This window comes from Pleurodeles waltl, chromosome 3_1 (assembly GCF_031143425.1).
Source record: "Pleurodeles waltl isolate 20211129_DDA chromosome 3_1, aPleWal1.hap1.20221129, whole genome shotgun sequence".
NCBI classification, from domain to species: domain Eukaryota; kingdom Metazoa; phylum Chordata; class Amphibia; order Caudata; family Salamandridae; genus Pleurodeles; species Pleurodeles waltl.
In genome coordinates this window covers 1,994,906,365-1,994,927,295 of record NC_090440.1, presented here as the reverse complement: position 1 = coordinate 1,994,927,295, position 20,931 = coordinate 1,994,906,365, and the positions used below count along the sequence as shown (strand labels likewise).

General features: G+C 47.0%; 1 protein-coding gene across 3 annotated transcripts in view; it reads right to left on the bottom strand.

Moving 5' to 3' along the window:
• Positions 1-20,931, bottom strand: part of DHX40 (DEAH-box helicase 40) — a 266,557-nt gene that overhangs the window by 66,429 nt on the left and 179,197 nt on the right. For all 3 annotated transcript variants that reach the window (XM_069226422.1, XM_069226423.1, XM_069226424.1), the window contains one exon: positions 15,184-15,292. In XM_069226422.1, the coding sequence (XP_069082523.1) occupies positions 15,184-15,292 (109 nt within the window). The remainder of the gene's footprint in view (positions 1-15,183; positions 15,293-20,931) is intronic.

Sequence of the window (20,931 nt, the reverse complement as noted above, 5' to 3'; positions counted from 1 at the left end):
TGGAGCAGGGGGTAAGAGAAAGGGATGGGAGAAGGGTATAAGCAGAAGATACAAGCCTCAGAAGAGCTGAGAGAATGGTCCAGGTTCTTCACAAGATCTAGGGATATATCTCTCAGGAGCTTGGTGCTGTTAATCCGTGGGTCTAATTTTGCGAAAACACGCAGCTGGCCGCGTCCGAGGGAAGGGGATGAGGGTGCAGGAAAGCGGTTGGAAATGACTGTGGTATATCATACCTATGTTGGTGATGGGGGTGGGGAGGGGAGGTGGGGTTGTGGTAATGGGGGGGGAGGGCAAGGTGGGAAGGGGAGGTGCAGAGCAGGAGAAGGGGTCCGTATCATGCATAGGCGTATCTATTGGCCATGGAGCTGGGGTAAATTGTGGGTTATAAAAGATCCAGCCGGAAGAGAACGTAGATGAGTATCTTAAGGTACCGTGAAGCACCCCCTAGGCGAGGAAGATGTGCTTAGAGAATCATGGTGATGAGGATGAACAAGGAGAACAACAACAGAGGTCCCTACCTAAATCAACTGGGTGTCGGGAGGTATATGGTGGAAGGGAGGAATGTTCGTCCCACGATCACCATATTGATCATTGATGGGGTATCGGCAGACATGTTTCCATATACACCTATATCCTGCCAGGGATGGTGGAGCAAGGGTCACCACCCCAAGCGTCCTGGATATGCCCATTGTCAGGTGGTGGTACTCATTGTTTGGGGAGTGACTTTAAGCTCAGTAAAATAGCGACAACATCATCAAGAACAGCAGCAATAAGAAGAACAAAGATAACAATGATACATTATAACAATATAGCAATAACGGCATATGGAAACATGCGTGGTACTTAGTGCTCAGCAATTGGTCTTCTCATAATCTCATTGGCAGAGAGCCGGAGGTCCAAAAGGCATCACCAGGGGACATCTCAATGAAGCAGCCAGCAAGGAGATTAGGCTCCAGGGGGACCTTGACTTGTCTCTGTCTCTGAGTGGCCCCTGGGTGATGTCAGCCACGGCTTGGAGGACCAAGTTCCTCCCATCCTGGGACCTCAGGGGGAGGTCCAAGAACCTGCCTCTTTTTTGTGTTGCAGTCTGAATGCGAGAGTCAGTAGCATCAACAGCCACGAGCGAAGTGAAGTCACGTGGTGGGGGAGTGTTCGTTGTGAAAACCCCGGCTTCCTGATCCATAGGTTGGGGGGAAATATTGTCTAAAAAAGAGCACAGATCCGCAGGGTTGAAGAAGTCCCTGGATTTACCATCCACCGTGATCTACATTCTCGCCGGTTCAAAGAGCCCAAATTTGATATTCAGTTGACGCAGCTGAGGCCTAAGAGCAAGGAACACCTTCTGCTTCTCATTTGCCTCTCGAGAGAAGTCTGCAGAATGAAGAATGCCAGGAAAGCCGAAGGGCCAGATTCCTGGTGTGCTCCTAATAAATTCTCAGAGTGTTCCCAGAGGTGCCTTGAAGTGCTTCTGATAGTCGGATGGGGCGTGCCAGCTCCGAATAATAATATGTTAACACCTTGGGCCCTTCTGTGATGTTTTTTTGTGCGAGAGCACCAGCCGGTGTAGACTTGGGGCCCAACGGCACCGAATGTGGAAACAATGGCCCCTTAGAGCCCCCTTAAAGCTCCATGAAGCCCAGCGCCACTAGATGACGGGGCGCCAGCCCCGTGGGGAGCTTGTATCATCTGGGGGACACAACTGAGGATGTCTTATTGTGGGTTCTTCGTTGCAGAATGGGGTCTCAATGATGGGAGAGAGCTCCCCTCCAGGTGGTGCAGGGCCTTTATGGCACCGGGCTGTCTTCGCCATGGGGGGGTGGGGTGTCACCATAGAACGAGGACGAGTCTCGCCGGGGCTGGTGTAGAGAGGGCACCAACAGCGTCAAGTCCCCTGTAGCAAAGATTATTTTTTTCCTTTTCAGATTTTGTTTTTCATTTGATTATCCTGATTTTAGAGTTTGAATTTGAATTTGCCCCTTGTGGTAAGTGCTGAGATGTAGGGCCCCCAGCCCCATACACTCACCTTTGCCCGCGGCTCCCTTTTCAGTCTGGGTGGAGGTCCCGGACACTGCTCTTCACACGCAAGGGCAGGCAGGGGTGCACGGGGCCCCTCTCACAGGGCATCTCCGCCTGGCATCAGAACTCCGGTGGGCCTCCAACTATGGTCTGAACATAGCCGCTGCCGTCCCTGCAGCGGGCTCTCACCGCTGACTCCACCCTCTGGTCGGGTGCCACGACTGAAGCAGTTGGTGCGGTCAGGTCCTCTACGATGGGGACCCGCCACACGACATTTCTTCCCTGACTGAGGAATAGACCTGATGAATTGAGCCCGCGGCTGCTGTCTGCGCTGCAGGCCACTGGCTCCAACGGTGCTTCCTCTCTCCCCCGGGAGGGGCCTACCAGCCTGCATGGTCTTCCCCCTGATGTCAGTCGGGGGCAGGGAGGGGAGGACCTCCTTCAGGGTCCAACCGCCTCCGCCGCCTCCCTCAAAGACGCACAGGGCTGCGGAGCTCAGTTTTAAGCAGCCACCATCTTCGTGCCTAGACCATGCCCCCATGTGAATCTTTTTTTAGTTGTAAGCCCTCATTCCCCTATTCTGGATGTCTAAGTTCACATATATTGTAACCCCATTGTAGTATCCTGGACTTTATACCCACAAGTGTCCCAGCCCATAGGCTCGCCACACTGCTTGTGGAATGCTGGTGAAGTTTTACTGCATTTGTTTCACCATGGGGAACTTATCAGTACTGCCGGATGTCATTCGCCTTGGCACCAGCAGCTTTGGTGTTCCAGAGGGTGATAGTGACACTTCTTAAAGACATCAAAAATGTGCCTATATTCCAAGACAACATGTTAATATTCTCTCATGAATGCCTAACACATGATGACACACTGAAACATGTCCTTTCAGTCTTCCACCAACAGGGAGTTGTATTAAAGAGACAGAAATGTGAGTTTTTGAAAAATAAGCTGAAGTACTTAGACTATGTGATCTTGAACTCTGGTTCACTCATAAACTGACGCTGATCAATGTTATATATTACAAGCACCACCCACCCTTGGAGAAGTGTGGTGTTAAAGGTTCCCTCGGGTTACGAAAATGTTGTTCATAATTTATCAAGGATTTAGCATCCAAAGTTAAAACTATCTCAAATCTCCTGAAGAAAGAGGTGGATTTGTTTTGAGTGAGGAGTGTGTAGATGTTTTTGAATAGATCAAATCACAGTCGACGAGCGTTAAAGTCTCTCAAACCATATGAGCCTGCACTCAAGTGTGTTCTGACAGTCAATGCCAACAACACTGGCCTGGGTGCTATTCTTACCCAAAGAGCAGGAAATGTAAAAAATCCTATCGATTTTGCTTCAAGGGTTTCTCATGAGCCAGAACGCGAGTCATTGAGAAAGAGATATTGGCGTGTTGGTGGAACATCATAAATTTTCGAACTTACTTTTGGGGAACCCGCTTTGTGTTTGACTGATCACAAGCCATTAGTGTATATTCATGGGAGAGAGAACATTTAAAACAAGATCGCAAGATTTTCAGCCTGTTTGTTGCAATTCCAATTTGATGTTAAAGAAGGAGGGGAAAATGGGAGAGCTGATTATCTGTCTCTTTTTCCCATCAAAGATAACACAATAGATACTGAACTCTGTGACCATGAGGATGAAAGTCGCTTTGTAGCCCTGGTGGAATTGAATAAAGTGGGATCATTTTCTGAGTCTGAGTGGAAGCCAAACACACATGATGATGTGGTGTTGGGAAAAGTCTCTATGTATATGATGGAAGTTTGGTCAAAAGAAGGAAATGCTGGAGCCAGGTATCCAACCTTTCAGCAAAGTTGCTGAAGACATTTCCCTAGAAGATGGGTTAGTTTTGAGACAGGACAAACTGGTGCCCCCGTCACTATGTGAACATTAATTTTCAAACAAGTCTGTGATGGGCATTTGGGTGCTATTTTTACGAAATGTAGGATGCGGTGGTGGCCCCAAATGGTCAAAGAAATTGATATGTTAGTCAAAGATTGTGTTGTCTGTTTCACCAGTGATAAGGCTTTGACCACCACCCTTCATCTTTTTCACTCACATTGAATTTCTTTCTGGACCATAGTTACAGCTTGAAATTGACTAGGTGGGGCCTTTTAATTCCCATCCCTTCAATTCTAGTGTTGCTTTGGTGCTTATTGATTATTACACTAAGTGGCCTAAAGTAAGATTCATTGCTGAACCTCATTCAAATACAGTGATAACATTTTTAAAATATGTATGCACGAGAGAGGGTTTTCCAGAGTTTTTAGGTTCAGATAATGGAGTACAATTTGTCTCCTCGGAAGTTCAAGAGTTTCTAGAACCTACCACCCTCAAATGAATGGTCTTGTTGGGCGATTCAACAGTGTTTTGGGTGAGTGTGTACGATGGGTATTGCATAACAAGTGCGTTGTCAGTATGGCTATGAAATCTCTGTTGTGGTTTTATCATACTAAGCCTCTGTCCTCTACTTTGGCGTTTCCTTTTGAGCTCCTCAGAGGCAGGAAACCTGCTACTGATTTCAGGCCTGCATGGATGGTAAGATGGTTGAAGCAACAAGTAGATGTGGAAGATAAGAATACTCCTGCCAGGAAGACTGTGTCTTTTGCTCAGCATAAACAAAAAACCTATTATGTTACAGGGAAAAACGCTTTGAACAAACATGTTGTGGGTGACTGTGAGGATAAAGAAAGGTTCCCATATAAAAAAAGGAGTTTCAAAATTTACTACACCAGTAAAGTGAAGGGAGTTTGTGGCAATGCTGTTCGTGTGGTAGGTGGTCATTGGTGGAATTGTTCTAAAATTGTTAAAGTCTTTCTCTAACAGTATAGTCCATATCCAGATTCTGGTCAGGAAGTGCAGTAAAACAATTACTTGCAGCAGGCAAAATCTACGGGTGGGGAGACAAAAATGGAAAACGACTATACTGGTTAGCCTCTTGCCACCTGACAACCAGAATAATACTTGAACTCGTAGGTGCCTATGGCAATTCTGTCTGTGCCACCTCAGGGATTGCATGAACATTTGCACACTATTACCGCCGCCTATACACAAGCCCCCTTGATCAAGACTCAGGCCCTCATTCTGACCTTGGCGGGCGGCCTCCCGCCGTCAGATTACCGTTCCGCGGTCGAAAGACCGCGGCGGTCATTCTGACTTTCCCGCTGGGCTGGCGGGCGGTCGCCTTCAGACCGCCAGCCAGCCCAGCGGGAAAGAGGCTTCCACGATGAAGCCGGCTCGGAATCGAGCCGGCGGAGTGGAAGCTGTGCGACGGGTGCAGTTGCACCCGTCGCGTATTTCACTGTCTGCGCAGCAGACAGTGAAATACATGTAGGGGCCCTCTTACGGGGGCCCCTGCAATGCCCATGCCAGTGGCATGGGCACTGCAGGGGCCCCCAGGGGCCCCGCGACCTCCCCTACCGCCATCCGGATCCCGGCGGTCCGACCGCCGGGATCTGGATGGCAGTAGGGGGGGTCGGAATCCCCGCGGCGGTGCAGCAAGCTGCGCCGCCGTGGAGGATTCAATGGGGCGGCGGTACACTGGTGGGAGCCCGCCAGTGGTGCCGGTCCGACCGCGGCTTTACCGCCGCGGTCGGAATCCCCATTGGAGCACCGCCGGCCTGTCGGCGGTGCTCCCGCGGTCCTCCGCCCTGGCGGTCTAAGACCGCCAGGGTCAGAATGACCACCTCAGTCTCATCCGAGTTCCTTAGTGAGACACTTCTTCCCCGACTGTGCAGAGATGAGGCTCAAATGCTAGATGAACCACTCATAGCCACAGAGATAAGTGCTGCTATGTCGGCAATAGCTCCAAGGAAAACTCCCAGACTCAATGGTTTTCCTGCTGAATACTACACAGCATTCCACGACCCCCTGACCCCCCAACTCCTAGCGCTATATTAAGAAGTCAAACAAAGTGATATCTTTTCACCTGAAACACACACTGCCACGATAGTCGTGATCCCAAAAATGCAACCACCCTCCACTGCATGTGCAGACTACCGGTCCATATCCCTTATCCAAGGAGAGGTTGTGATTTTTGCCATGGTGCTGGCCTCCCAGCTGAAAAAGGTCCTTCATACACTGATACATCCCAACCAGTGTAAATTCATGCCGACTCGCAGCACCAGACATTACCTGCGCTGCCTCCACGTGGTCCTGGCCCACCATCTGCTATTACCTCCTGCTTTAGCCTTGCTTTTCATTGACTTCAAAAAGGCGATTCACACAGTGGACTGGAAGTACCTAGGGGCGGTATTTGCATTTGCTGGAATGGGGCTCCAATTCAGGAGTCTAGACCAGGCTCTCTATTCCAACCCCACGGCGTGGGTCCAAATCAATGGTACTCCCCACTCCTCTTTGCACTAGCGATTGAGCCACTGGCGTGCTTTTTCAGAAATGACGCTCAGCTGAGTGGGTGGAGATGCAACGAGGGGCAAGAAGATCGAATAGCTTTATATGCGGACAATGTTCTGCTATATCTTGCAGACCCCGCCACAAGTGGCCCCTGATGCCTGTATCTCCTCCAGTGATTTGAAGAAGCCTTGGGTCTCCAAATGAACCCCTCCAAATCCATAGTGGTACCCTTAGCCCCATTCCAAGACTGCTTTGATTGGCTAGATACCATTCCCATCCGAGGCCTTAGTTTTAAATACATTGGAATCTGGGTGGCTCTACATCCTGGGCTCACCTGGGCTTTAAACTCGAACCACTGATGAAGAAGACCAAAACTGACCTTGCCAGAAGGCAGTCAGAACTTCTAAATGCCATGGGTGGAATAGCGCTTTATAAGATGATGATTCTACTGAGATTCCTATGCATATTCCTAAACCTACCACTCAGACCACAATCCTGGTTCAAGGCTTTAGACAGAGTGGTGACTTCCTTCCTGTGGCGAGGATGTAGGCCCACCTTGCCCTTGCCACCTGCTAAAGAGCTTCATACGAGAGTGGACTGGGCATGGACAATCTCTACCTCTATTATCTGGCCTCTCACCTCCCGGTGATTCATGATTGGTTCAATGGGGGCTGGTCCGATCCTGCATACCAACCAGAGCTGTCATGTCTAGGCTTTTCCTTGGTGTTAGAAATGCTGTATGGATCCCCAATACCTCAGGACATTACACCAGTGACCAAGACAGTCTTACTGATGTGGAGAGCGTCCCTCTGCCACACCCACTGGAACAAGACACTTACACAACAAACACCCCTCTGGTGTGGAACTTGGCTACATTAGACGCGCAACTACAAGGTTTCAGAAAGTGTGATCTAAGTGGTATTTTATAGTTAGGAAGTGGGAGACCTCCAGACTACATGTGCCCTCTCCAACACAAAGTTCTATAAATATCTTCAATTGTGACACGCCTTACAACCCCATCTACCAAGATCCGAACATTTCTATATGTCCTAAATGCCAAGCACCCTACCTTGTGGACTAAAAGACCTACTTGGGGGTGACTTATCAGTATTTTAAATGGGGGGGAGGGGCGGGGGGGGTTACCTGCCAAAATGGTTTACTATGCTGGGATGAACAGCAATTTCTCCACTGCTACAACCATCCTACACTGGTAAGCCTGAAGCCACCTTTTACACTGTCACTGTAGTGGATGACACAATAGGTGATGAAGTCCACTTGTAACATTCAACTTAAAAGCCCAGGGTACACTTTCTACCATATAGTAAGGACTTTTAGGTAGCTTAAATATGCCAATTAGAGGCAAACCAATTTTATCACCTTGAAAGCAGGAGCACAGGCACTTTACCACTGGTTAGCACGGCTAAAGTGCAGAGTTCTACAGCCAGCAAAAACATCTGGAAAATTGGTGGGACATCACACAAAAGATGGTAATTTCCTACAGTGATTTTGGCATGTTTTTCTAAGTGCTCTTCAACTATAAGAGTACCTACAGGACAAGATAGTTACCATCGGTAATGCCTTATTTGGTAGAGACAATATCTAGATGCAGATTCCTTACCTTAGAATTTCCCCAGGAGTCAGTCTGGATCTGAGATTTTTCTCAAGCAGTAGCCTTGTGCGCTGTTAGGTGGTGTCAATCGGCTCTGTGTCCGTCGCTGGCATCGTCCACTCTGGATATGACATCACGGGTCATATACGTGAGCCACCCTGGTATGCTGACGTCAGTCATCTTTCTATGCCAGAAGCGCAGAGCCATAAAGAACATTGACCACTGGTGCTTCAAAACTAGGGCCCTAAAAGGGTAGTCCCTGTCCCTAGAAATCAGTCTCCAGAGTGGGGAGGATGGGTGGGTCAGTAAGGAATATGTAACTAGCTACATACTCTACCAGATAAGGTGTTACCGAATATAAGTAACTTGTCCATCTGATAGAGACACCTAGTAGCAGATTCCTTACATAAGAATAAATACCCAAGCAATACCATCTCCGGAGGTGGGTCTGCAAACTAAGATCATACTAGAAAGTCCTGCAGGACTGAACAAGCAAAGTTCACGTCCCTACGGACCTGACGGTCTAGGCAGCAGTGTTTATTAAACATTTGCAGAGATGCCGTCTGACAGGTGTCAAGGACTGGAACTCTGCATATTAATGCAGTGGTCGCAGCTTTTGATAGAGTAGAATGAGCATGCAAGCTCTCAAGGGGCTGATTCTTAACCAGTGCGTAGCACATTTTAATGCAAGCACGACCCATCTGGAGATGGTTCTCTTCTCTACGGCTCGACCTTTCAGTGCATCCACATAGCCAACAAAGAGTTGATCATCCACCCGCAACTCTTTGGTACGATAAAGGTAGAGTGCCAAATGCTCTTTTTGGTTCCATGCGGTGGAGTCTCCTGTTCCTTAGAATGATGTGGGGGTGCGTAAAAGTAAGCAAGGTGATGGATTGGCTTACATGGAAGGGCGTAACCACTTTTGGTAAACGAGGCCCTCATGCGAAGCACCATTTTGTCAGACTCAACGGAAAGGTAGGGTGGCTTACTTGACAATGCCTATAGCTTAACCACGCTGCGGGCAGATGTAGTGGCCACAAGGAAGGCTGTTTTCAAAGAGAAGCCTGAGAGGACAATTGTGGAGAGGCTCGAAAGGAGCACACATCAGAAATGTTCAAACTAAACTCAAATCCCACTAGGACATGATAAATGGAGATGGAGGAAACACATGAGTAAGGCTTTTAAGTAACCTAATTACAATTGGAGACTTGAACAAGAAAGGTTAATCAGGCAACCACAAAAAAGCAGAAAAGGCAGAGAGCTAACCTTTGAGAGTAACCGTTGCAGAGCCCTGCTGGGCCAGAGAAAGGATAAACAACCAAAACTCAGAAAGAGGGACAGGAAGGGAGTCAACAGACATGTCTGTGCACCATGCCACAAATTTTTTACAACAAAAGCTGTTTACCGTTTTTTGTTGAGGGATGCCAGTCTGCCAAGTTTACATTACAGACTTTGGGGGGGAGGGTCAAAAGCTGTCAACTGCTGCCGCTAAATCTCCATGCAAGAAGGCGGATACTGCACTGATTCGGGTGGAGAACCCTCCCCTGCTGCTGCGACAGAAGATCCTTCTGAAGGGGCAGACTGATCAGAGGACCGTAGGCTATGCTCAATACCCCAGGATCCCAGACTCTTTGTGCCCAGTCTGGAGCCACAATGGTTACGTGGATCCAGTTGTTCTTGATCTTCTTGAATGCTCTGGGCAGAAGTGGGATGGGGCGAAAGGCAGACAGGAGGCCAGAAGAAAAGCTTCACCCAGCGAGTGCTGCCTTGGAAACTCCAACGCGCACAACAGCTGACATTGCACGTTTTCTGTGGAGGGAAACAGATCAAACTAAGACTCTCCCCACTGCTGAAAGAGACCTTGCACTATCTCCCGATGGATATGCCATTCATAATCAACTAAGCATGTGAAATTGTCGGCTCTGGCGTTCAGAGAGTCTACCAGATGTTGAATCACCAGCGTAATGCCCTGGTGTTCCAGCGACATCCAGAGGAGCAAAGCCTCTTGACAAAGGGTCCACGACCTCACTGCACCCTCCTGCTTGTTGCAGTACCACATAGTGGTGTTGTTGTCCGTGAACACCTGCACTACCTTCCCTTTGAGAGAGGGAAGAAATGTTTTCAATGCTAGTCTAATGGCCTGGAGTCCAGACTTTGCCGGACTAGATGCCTCTGATCTTGCCTCTTCCAGCTGGCCGACCCATCCCAGGAGTGACACATCTGTCACTACTGTCAGATCTGGTTGGGAAGGGAAGAGGGATCTGCCTCTGACCCAATTGTGGTTAGTTAGCCAACACTGTAGATCTTGTGCAGTTCCCTCTGAGATCTGGACCATGTTGGAGAGATTTCCCTGATGCTGAGCTCAGTGGAACTTCAGGTCCCACCACAGAGCCAGCATATGCTGCCTGGCTTGTGTCACCAGCAGGATGCAGGAGGCCATGAGGCCCGGCAGCTTCAGAGTCATTCTCACCGAAATCCAGGATAGAGGCTGAAACATCATATCATAGCCTGAATATCCTGGATTTGCTGCTCAGGAGGATGAGCCCGAAACTACACTGTGGCCACAACAGGTACGATGAAAGTGAGCGTCTGAGAGGAAGTCAGGTGTACATTTGGCACCTTTATAGTGAACCCCAGCAAATGCAGGAGGTCCGCTGTAGTCTGGAGGTGGGAGATGACAGCCTGGGGTAAGTCTGCCTTCAACAGTCAGCCATCAAAATAGGGAAGACTGAAAGCCCTGATCTGCAAACATGATCTGCGACCACAGCCATCACCTTGGTGAACACCCAAGGGGTGCTGGTAAGGCCAAAAGTAAGCACAGTGAACTGAGTGCTTGTTGCCTACTGTGAACCACAAGCAACATTTGTGGTCAGACAGGACGGGGATATGGACATACACATCCTGCAAGTCCAAAACTACCATCCAGTCTCCTGGGTCCAGAGCAGATAGAACCAGAGCAACAGTGAGCATTCTAAACTTCTCCTTCTTGAGAAAGAGATTGAGGGACCGAGGGTCTAGGACAGGGCAGAGGCCCATGACCTTTTTGGGCACCAGGAAGTAGCAGGAATAACAACCACGACCTTCTTCTGACACAGGGACCCTCTCTATGGCTCCCTTGGTTAAGAGAGCCATAACTTCCTCTCCGGATAAGTGCCATGTGATCCTCCGTCATCCAATCGTAGGATAGTGGTATGGATGGGGGCGTAGTGGTTGATGGGAAGTAGCCCCTTCGAACTATCAGCAAAACTCACTTGTCTGACGTGATGTGGAACAGGTGATGGCGGATACTGCCTTTGACTGGTCCCTGATGGGGAATTGGCAGACTTGGAAGGTTTGGAGGCACCTGAAGGAGGTGTGGGGGCATGGCAGACTGACCAGAGCGCTGGCTCCCTGATCCACGGGGATCCACAGGGCAGCATGCATGGCACAGTGGCTGGGGGCCCCTTTTGTAGCCACCAAAGGGGTGAAAAGCAGACTGAGGGGGATGAGGGGCTAGCGAAAGGCCCAAGGACCTGGTCGTAGCACGAGAACCCTTGATGCGCTTGAGCGCCGAGTCTGCTATCTCTCTGATGAGATGGGTGCCATCAAAGGGCATGTCCATAAGATTAGCTTGGACATGCCCCAAAAAGTCAGACGTCCTCAAACAGGCATGGCGACTCGAGGCCATTGTCAAAGCAATCCCTATGGCCAGTGAGTCGGTCGTGTCCAGTCCACATCGGATTGTGAACTTTTCTGCATCTCTCCCATCATCAACTGTTTGGGAAAGTACAGCCCGGGCTTTTTCCGAAACCTGGGGCAGCACTTGCAAAACCAAATCCCACAGCGTGTGGGAATAACATCCCAAAAAGACATGCGGTGTTCAAGGACTACAATGCCAGGCTGCTGGAAGAAAACATCTTCCCAAGTGTGTCCAGCCTCTTGGATTCCCTATCCGGGGATGTGGAGGGGAACGCGCCCTGGGAGGTGGAGGCTTGGATAACCAAGCTCTCAGGGGTGGGGTGTTGCATCAGAAAACCTAGGTCACCCGGTGCTGTGCGATGGAGGCGGGCAATGGTCCTGTTCACAGGATGCCCTGTGCTAGGCCTGGACCAGGTACCCAGTATGACATCCATAAGGGCTTTTTAAAGGGAAGCAGGGGTTCAAAGGAAAAAGTCCCAGGCTGAAGCACCTCTATCAGCCGGTTAGCTTGATTGCCACCAAATGCAGCTTGAGGTCCAGAACCTCAGTTGCTCTTCGCACCATAGAATATGAAACTTCCTCCTATGTAGCCATGGTAGGGGGGAAGATCATGCCAGTATCTGGTGAGGTATCCAGTCCACTGGCTTCACCCAGGTCCATATGCCAGTCCATGGGGTCTTGGAGCTGGTATTCTAAAGGCTCAGGTGACCCCTCCATTTCCTCACCATAATGCTCAGAGTCCAACATAGAGAGCAAGGCCTCTGTTTGTGCTGGATTTAGCGTCATACAACGCACACCCGGCTCCATATATAAGTCGGTAATGATATTTGGGGCGCCGCCAGGAGCATCGATGTTGGGGCCGGTGCCAGGAAAGGTCAAGGTGGTACGACCGGCGCTGGTCCTGATCCAGCAAGGGATCAATGAGTGTCCCTCGGAGCTGAGGCCGAAGCTGCCGATGCGGAACCCAAAGGGGCGCCAGTAGAGTTGGACTGCCAAAAAATGAGGCACATGGCCTCATGAAACTCCTTGAGTTGGGCTGAGATCTCTCCAGTTCCCAGAAGCTCAGGGAGGCGTGGATTCGGTCCCGATGCAGGCTCTGCAGAGGAAGGCCTAGATCGACGATGCTACTGCTCCCTTTCCGGCAACAAACGAGCTGACACTGAATTGCTCAGTTTTCTTCGACTTCTTTCTGTGCCTCGATTTAGCCGATCGTCCTGAGGACTTGGAGTGGAACGACAAAGAGAGGGGATTCCGCAACCGATCCCGAGACCTTCCTCTAGACCGAGATCGAGACTTTTCAGAGCTGAGTGCTGGGCCACCGTGAGCTTTAGGGACAGCTGCCTTAAAGCTTTTGGATTCAAAGCCCGGTGATTGGAGCATGTCCTAGAGTCATGGTCACACTCCAAACACCAAAGGCACACGAGTTGCGGATCCGTCATGGACATCGTCTAATGACAGGATCCAAAGGGCTTGAAACCAGTCATATGAGAAGACATCCCTTGACACACCAGGATTAGAAATACTCAAAAAGGTTTTGACAAAAGTTGAAAAACAGACCAGTCAAAAAACAACTATGGGATAGCTCTGTCTTTGGATCAGTGTTGACTGGCGTGGAAAGAAAAGAACTGACGTCAGCGAGCTGTGATGGTGCTTATATGGGACCCGCAACATCTTATTGGGCGTGGACACTACCAGAGGTGGAGCCAATCAACGCCACCTAAAGGCACGCAGGGTTATTGTCAAGAAAAATCTCCAGATCCAGACTGACACCTGGAGAAAATCTAAGGTAAGGAATCTGCAACTAGATGTCTCTATCAGATATTAAATGTACTCTAACGCTACTGAAGAGTATGTAGGCAACATATACAGGGCATAAGTCACAAAGCAATAGAACGGCATGGGGGGTTTTAGTCAGTACTGGTAGGGCAGACGAAGGAGAGGGAGGAGTAGGGATACATTAGTTAACAGGAGGTTGCTGGGAAGGTGCTTAGACCCTTGGTCTGCAGTTTACAGGCAGGGTTGGTGCAGTGTCACAGCTGCTGGTTTGAAAGGGGCTAGTGTGGGAACTCTTTAGTGGTCCAGTATCCAAGTAGCTACACTGTAACAAGATGTGTTTTGAAGCCATGAGTTGACAAGAGTTTTGAGTGGATAGGGACTGGTGGATCTGAACCGGCATGGTGTTCCAGGTCTTAGGAGCATACAATATTTTTTCCTCTTCCCCAGACTGTGTACCAATAATAATGCCTAGGTGTAATCCTATTATTTTAGACTTTCCTTTTTTTTGGTATTTCTTTGACTGTTATGAATTGTTTTGCTTGGAGTCTTGGCCTCTCACCTCTTCCAGCAGGGTTCTACCCTGAAGTTATTAAAAAAAAAAAAAGAGTGTGTACTATATGAGTTTGTTAAAGGTGAGTCCAGGTACAACAGGATATTAGGGTGGGTGTTAAACCTTTTTTTACTTGGCAAATGATATACCTGAATGAGGTGTTATGCCATTAGTTGTGTTTGACCAATGACTTTGTGTTTCACCACTGCCCATATTAGTTGTTCAATGTTCATCAGTAGCACATTACATTTCGTATTCAGTTTAGCTGCCTATTGGCTTCATCGTGGAGTTCGACATTGCAGTTGAGACATTGCAGATGAGCTGTGTTTTTCCACATGGTAGACCGAGCTGTGTTTTTCGTATTGAATTCACACCGAACCCATGAGTGACAAGAGAGCGTATCTTTTGTATTTTCCTCTCTACTCAGCCTTGGGAAGAGGCGAGGTTTAGGAGATCTGGCCAATCTCCAATGGCTTGTTTACTTCCCAACTCTGCATGTTTTTCATTATAAGACGGTGTCCCTGGGCAGCAGCAAGGGGGAATTTTTCAGGACTTCAGTCAGGAGCGGACGTCAGCTGCCTGACCTCCCGTTTGGGTGGAAAATCTCTTTCTCGCAGTTGAACAGGAGTCATCAACTTGCAGGCAAAAGATGACGTGCAGCGATAGGCCGTACAGTGATGAATTTTGACTTTTATTATTTGCTTTGAAGTTATGCTATAATATAATCACATGTATTTGCTGTGTACATTGCAATTGAGAAGTACTTTGATATATTTTTGCTTTAATTGCTGTGACTACTTTTAAACGTGTGCTTCCAACCTACTAATCTCGTCTCTCAGGAACCTCGTGGTGAAGTAATAATAAATGTCTTCTTTAAACTAAGAAGTGCATTCCAGAGATGTTTTGTCAGCTCGGTCATAAGATAAGGAAAGTAAAACATGAGGCCTCACAGCTGTGAGATGAGCTATCAGAATATATACTGCTTTGATTTGTGTGTAGCTACTTGCAACCAGAAAACCATGTGTTATAAATCAACGTCTTTGAAAGCACAAAGAGGCGAAACACAAGATTATGGACTCAACATTTCTGAGTTATTCTACAAGTCCATGTTATTTTGCGACTGACTGTAGTGCTGAACAAAAATGCAACCTTAAACAAATAAAAGTGATTGACTTTGAGTAGTGAATCCTTACCTGTTTCAGTCTCCGAGTGATTTCTTGTAGCTGCCGTTCAACGCTAAATGCAGACTTCAAAGCCCTCCAATGCACAAAGTTTTGTTGACACCAACGGGCAGGTGATGTACTAAACAAAGGATGAACACAAATTGATAAAAGCAAAATATATATTCTCCATCAAGATACCAAGAGTAGAAAAAAATATGTTTAATTTCAATTTACTCGCCAGTGGTGAAATAAGCAAGCTTAACAATTCCAGCTAAAAAGTGAGCACAAGCCAGTGAGAATTTCCATACCTGCATCTTTTGCTTGTGCTTCGATTCTAGGAAGAAAACCCTGAAGAAGGGGAGATGTGTGTGTATATATGATGATGAGGAAGAACAATCTATATACCTCGGGGTAACACTCTTTCTGATGGATACTCTAACTGCAGATTCCTCACCTTTAAAATATCCCTGAAGGAAGCTGGCTCTGTAAGGTATAGTGTGTAGAGTCCAGTGGATATCCAGATGCTTTATAGAGGCTAGAAGTAGATAATACTAATGCTCTCTTTTATAGCAGTGTGGTCGATCAGTTAGGCTTATCAGAGGGTAGTGCTAAGCATTTGTTGAACACACACAGTCAAGAAATGAGACACACATTCAAGGGTCGGCAGGGTGCAGAGGTCAAAGTTGGTGTTGGGCGCCCAATGGAATCCTATGGAGACTGGGGGCACTCAGAAGTGAACGGTTTGCAGGTAAATACCAGAGGTGTCAGGGCACGGGCCCTAGGGGGTTTACATCAGCTCAGGGGTGGGGGGTGGTGGTGCGTGTCTTGGGGGGAATACCTAGATGATAATCAACAGAATGGTTTAATTGACCCATCTTCATCTCCTCATGGGGCTCCTCTTTTATTCATTCCAAAGAAATCAAAAGATCTGCGCCCGTGTTGACTTTTGTGGACTGAACAAGATAACCATCAAGGATCGATATCCTTTACCCCTTGCTAGGGATATACTTGATGCAGTCCAAGGTGCCAAGAGGTTTACCAAATTGGATCTGAGGGGTGCCTATCATCTCTTACGTGTCAAGGAAGGAGATGAATGGAAAACAGCATTTCGTACTCCGTTTGGCCATTATGAATACCGAGCCATGCCTTTTGGTTTAACAAACGCACCCTCAATATTCCAATGATTCATGGACTCCGTGTTTTCCGATTTATTGACTCACAGTGTGGTGATATATCTGGATGACATCCTGGTATATTCTTGTATACCTGAACAGAACACTGAGCATGTACTTCAGGTTCTGGAAAGACTCAGACAGAATCAGCTATACTGCAAACCTGAAAAATATGAATTTAACAACACAGAAGTACAGTATCTTGGGTTCTGCATCAATCAGACTGGATTAGCTATGGATCCAGACAAAGTACAAGCCATTTTGGATTGGCCCTCTCCCTCTTCTATTTAGGAAAACCAATGCTTCCTAGGTCTCTCCAACTTCTATCAGCAATTCAGACAAGACTTTGCCCATCAACAAAGCTTTATCACTCAGACACATGGTCAAGTACTCCACTCTGCCCTGTTTTTTATCATACCACAAGGCAATTGTGTTTACCGTGAGGACCTGAGCCAGTCTACCCTTGAAGAAAATAAGTTACTTACCTGTAACTGCAGTACTCCAGTATTGGTATCTTTCAGAGATTCACATGCTTGAATCATTCCCAGTCATCGAAGTGGGAGTCTCACAGTAACTTAATAAAGCAGTATATATACATCAATATCATAGGCTATAATGACAATAAAAAATTACAGTTTAGTAGCCTATCCATGTCCTTTTCTAAACAAGGACCAAACTTGAACTATAACCAATCAGGCGACAGCACCCTCTAGAACACTCCCAACGGAGGAAGAGCCCCTCAGATTTTCAAGCACAAGTGGGAATAGATAATCCCGAACTATGAGGGGAGCCTCTCTGGGCAGGAGGGTGGGTTGCATGTGAATCTATGAAAGATACCAATACTGGAGAACTGCACTTACAGGTAAGTAACTTATTTTCATCTCCAGCATTGGATATTTCATAGATTCACGTGCTTGAATCAGAATAGCAAGCAGTTACTGTATTTTTATATCTTATAATTATTAGCACAAATAGTGGATGGTGGGTAGAAAATGAGTGGACGGGAATGCAAAAAATATAAAATCCTGTGCTGAAGGAGACCACATAAAGGGATTGTTTCCGGACATACTTGTTAATTTCTGAAGAGTGTCTGATGGATGAACACTCCTCTGTTTTCTGAGGCAAAACCAAGAATAGAAGCCTATTCCTTGCTGAGCAGGTGGGCCTTTCTCTACAGAACCTTTGGTCAGGGTAGCTATCACTTTCTTCCGAATGAGATGGCGGAATTTGGGCGAACTGCAACATATATCTATATGTGAGGAGATCCAGGACTTATTTGTCTGATGCTATTTTCTGCCATAGATGACAACATTTTTGGAACTGTTTTTCCGAGTGGATGGTGTAATCAGCGCCAGAACGTTGCCACTGTAGGTAAGCTAGCCTAAGGGCTACTGAGAGGGTTGCTAAGTCAGATACTTATCAATAGATACATGTCTTTTTTGGGTCTCTATAAAGATTGTTTAATTCGAAATTGTAATGCCTTAAAAGATTGTGCAGTGTCAAGAGTCAGTTTTGACTTCTTGCAAGGAGTCGTCAACGTGCTTGGCAAACAGAGCGTCTGCATGACACTATAAAAATATTTGATATATTTGTACCTCAAATTTCAAGTGTTGTGACCTTGAACCATAACATCCAAGGACCACCGAACCTGCCAGTTGTGGGAATCCTACTGAAGCTTTCTCTAGAGTCCAATCCATGCTGACATATGATTACATCTCACCTCCATACAGAAGCATTTCTTTTTTCATCTTCCTGCACAAAATGTTATTAATGTGGCCATGTCTGACCACCTCTGGTGGCTATACCTGACCCATATTGCCAGTGAATTGGCAGCCCATACGGTAGTCTGGACCTAGATGAGAACGTGTCCTTCCTGGTTAGGCGGAATTATGAATGACAGGGTTTTCCATGATTGTAATTCCTCCTGGATATATCAGCAATTGGAATAGTTTTTATAGCTTTCCTATTTAAAATCATAAGGAAAAAACAAACAAATTTCTTGTTTGCTACAGGAAGCTGGAAGTGTTTGGTCGCTCGCTGCGAAGAGTATGGACACCACCAAAATTATTCTGGTGGGGAAACCCCCAGATGCAGGTATAATATGCTCTGAAGCTCTAGTACTAGAGATACATGGACCTGACCCATGCTCTGCAGTTGGAGGCGGAGTGGTGTAATTGCTCCATATATTGCCCCTCAATATATTGACTGTTGAAGACATGTTCATATTGGTACCTTAATGCTTGACACTAAATTATCCTGGATTATGTGTGTGTTGTTCTTGTTGATAATTACGTGTTTTCGTCTTAATTTGTACTGTAATCAAGTTCAACGAAGCAGATTTAAACGACTAGGCTGATGTAGACGTTTGTTGTTGGGGAGGCCGTCGTAAAGGCTGCAGTCATAGACAAGGCCGTTGTTGACAAAGCATACAGAGACGAGGCCATGGTAGACGTGGTTCCGTAGACTAGGTCATTGTAGGCAAAACAGTTGTAGTGGACAACCATCAGAAGTGGCTGTTGCAGCAGAACATCGTAGGTGACTATCATAGGTGATTATCATAGATGAGGCTGTCGTACATGAACATCATAGACCAGTGGTTCCCAACCTTTTGACTCCTGAGGACCCCCAATGAATCATTACTGGAAGCCGGGGACCCCCAGCAATTTGTACGATTTAATTTCAAACATTAAAACAGTAATTCGCAAAAAATATAACAAGTACACACCAAACAAATACTCAAATTACTAAAGATTAAATTCTTTTATATTGAAAAAATACGCAAAATTCTAATTTTATTGGGAAGGTTGGCGCTGCATTTTGGCAACTACCTTTTCAATGTTTGGTTTTATTTAGGAAAGGTGAATCCTCAGGTCAGATTCTACATTTCCAGAGCGGTTTCTGTTTTTATTTTCTAGGTATGCAAGATCTGAGAAAGCTTTTTCACATAAATAAGTGAAGGAGAAGGGAAGTAAATCATAAGGGCCTCTCATCTCTCCCTAGCCTCTCTGTCACATGTACTTCATTTGTTTTATAGCACCTCTCATACCACTGTAGGGTGTCAGGGCATTTTACAGGGGACTACAAGGTGTAGGATTCACATGTCATCCACACTGGTAGGCATTTTCTAAAAGTGCTTGGTCCGGAGAAGCACAAACCTAGGATTCAGAACACAGCACAGTGATTGGTGATGGCGTTAGCACAGTGCTTAATTTGTAAATAAAAATGTGCCGGTGCCCAAAGAACTCCTCTTAAATACGTGGCTGCTGCAATTAAATGTGGGAACACGGAATACTGAGGCAGCGTAAGCCTGAAGCCATCTCGGGCCTCTTCAATACATATAAAGCCACTTCAGCTCACTCTAGCTCCTTTCTACTTTCTCACTTTGTGATGCTTTTTCGTTTTTCCCTTCCTCCGTCTTTCTCATATGTGTCTTTTGCTCGCAGTAAATGCTTGTGGCAGAAGAATAAGTCCCGGCCCTCAAAAATAAGTGCCGGTGCTCAGCACCGGAAACAACAAGCATAAATGAAGCACCGCGTTAGCAATAAGAATGTATTTCTACAAAGCAAACCTTTTTTAGCAGCATAAGGAAAATGAAAGACTAGGTAAAAAACAACTTTCTAATTTGTGCCATGAGGGTTGCATGCAGCTCTTTAATGGCAGTTCACAACTCACTGCACTAGATTACGATTATGAACTGCACAGTAACAAAAGAATCTCCGTGACCAAAGCAGTAACCCACTGTGCCATGCACATAAAATACTGTTCTTTGCATGATACACATTCTTTGCAGCAGGCATATTAACCATCTGCACTACCTTTGAGTCAAAACTGCCACTGCACAAAACTCCCATCTCTCTCCAGCAGATACATTAATCACATGAGTTAGCTTGACAGTTTTATTTTTATAGTACAAAGAGCTTTGCAGTGTGTTTAAAAATGCTCAACAAAGGAAGTAATAAATATGAAAACAGCACGCTGGTGTTTGTCAGAGGCCCCAGCTGGAGAAGTGCCTTCCTCCCAGCCCAGGCTTGCGGACCCCCTGGGAATGTGTCACGGACCCCTGGGGGTCTGGGGACCACAGGTTGGGAACCACTGTCATAGACGATCATCGTAGATGAGGCTGTCATAGACGACCATCTTAGATGAGGCTTTCGTAGATGACCATAGTAGACGGCCATCATAGATGAGGTTGTCGTGGATGACTGTCCTAGAAGACCATCGTGGATGAGGCTGTCATAGGCGAACATCGTAGATGAGGCTATCGTAGGCGAACATCGTAGATGAGGCCATCGCAGACAACCATTGTAGGTGAGGCTGTCATAGACGACCATCATAGATGAGGGCTTCGTCGACTACCACCGTAGACGACCCATCCCGTCGCCGATGACTACTGTAGATGACCATCGTTGACGACCACTGTAGATGAGCATCATCATCGACCACTGTAGATGAGGATGAGCACTGGAGATGACAGTCGTCGACAGGTAGATGACCGTCGACGACGACCAGTGTAGATGACTGTTGTAGACGACCACAGTAGATGACTGTCATAAACAACCACAGTTGGGAGTGTTCAAGGTGGCTGTCGCCTGATTGGTTATAGTTC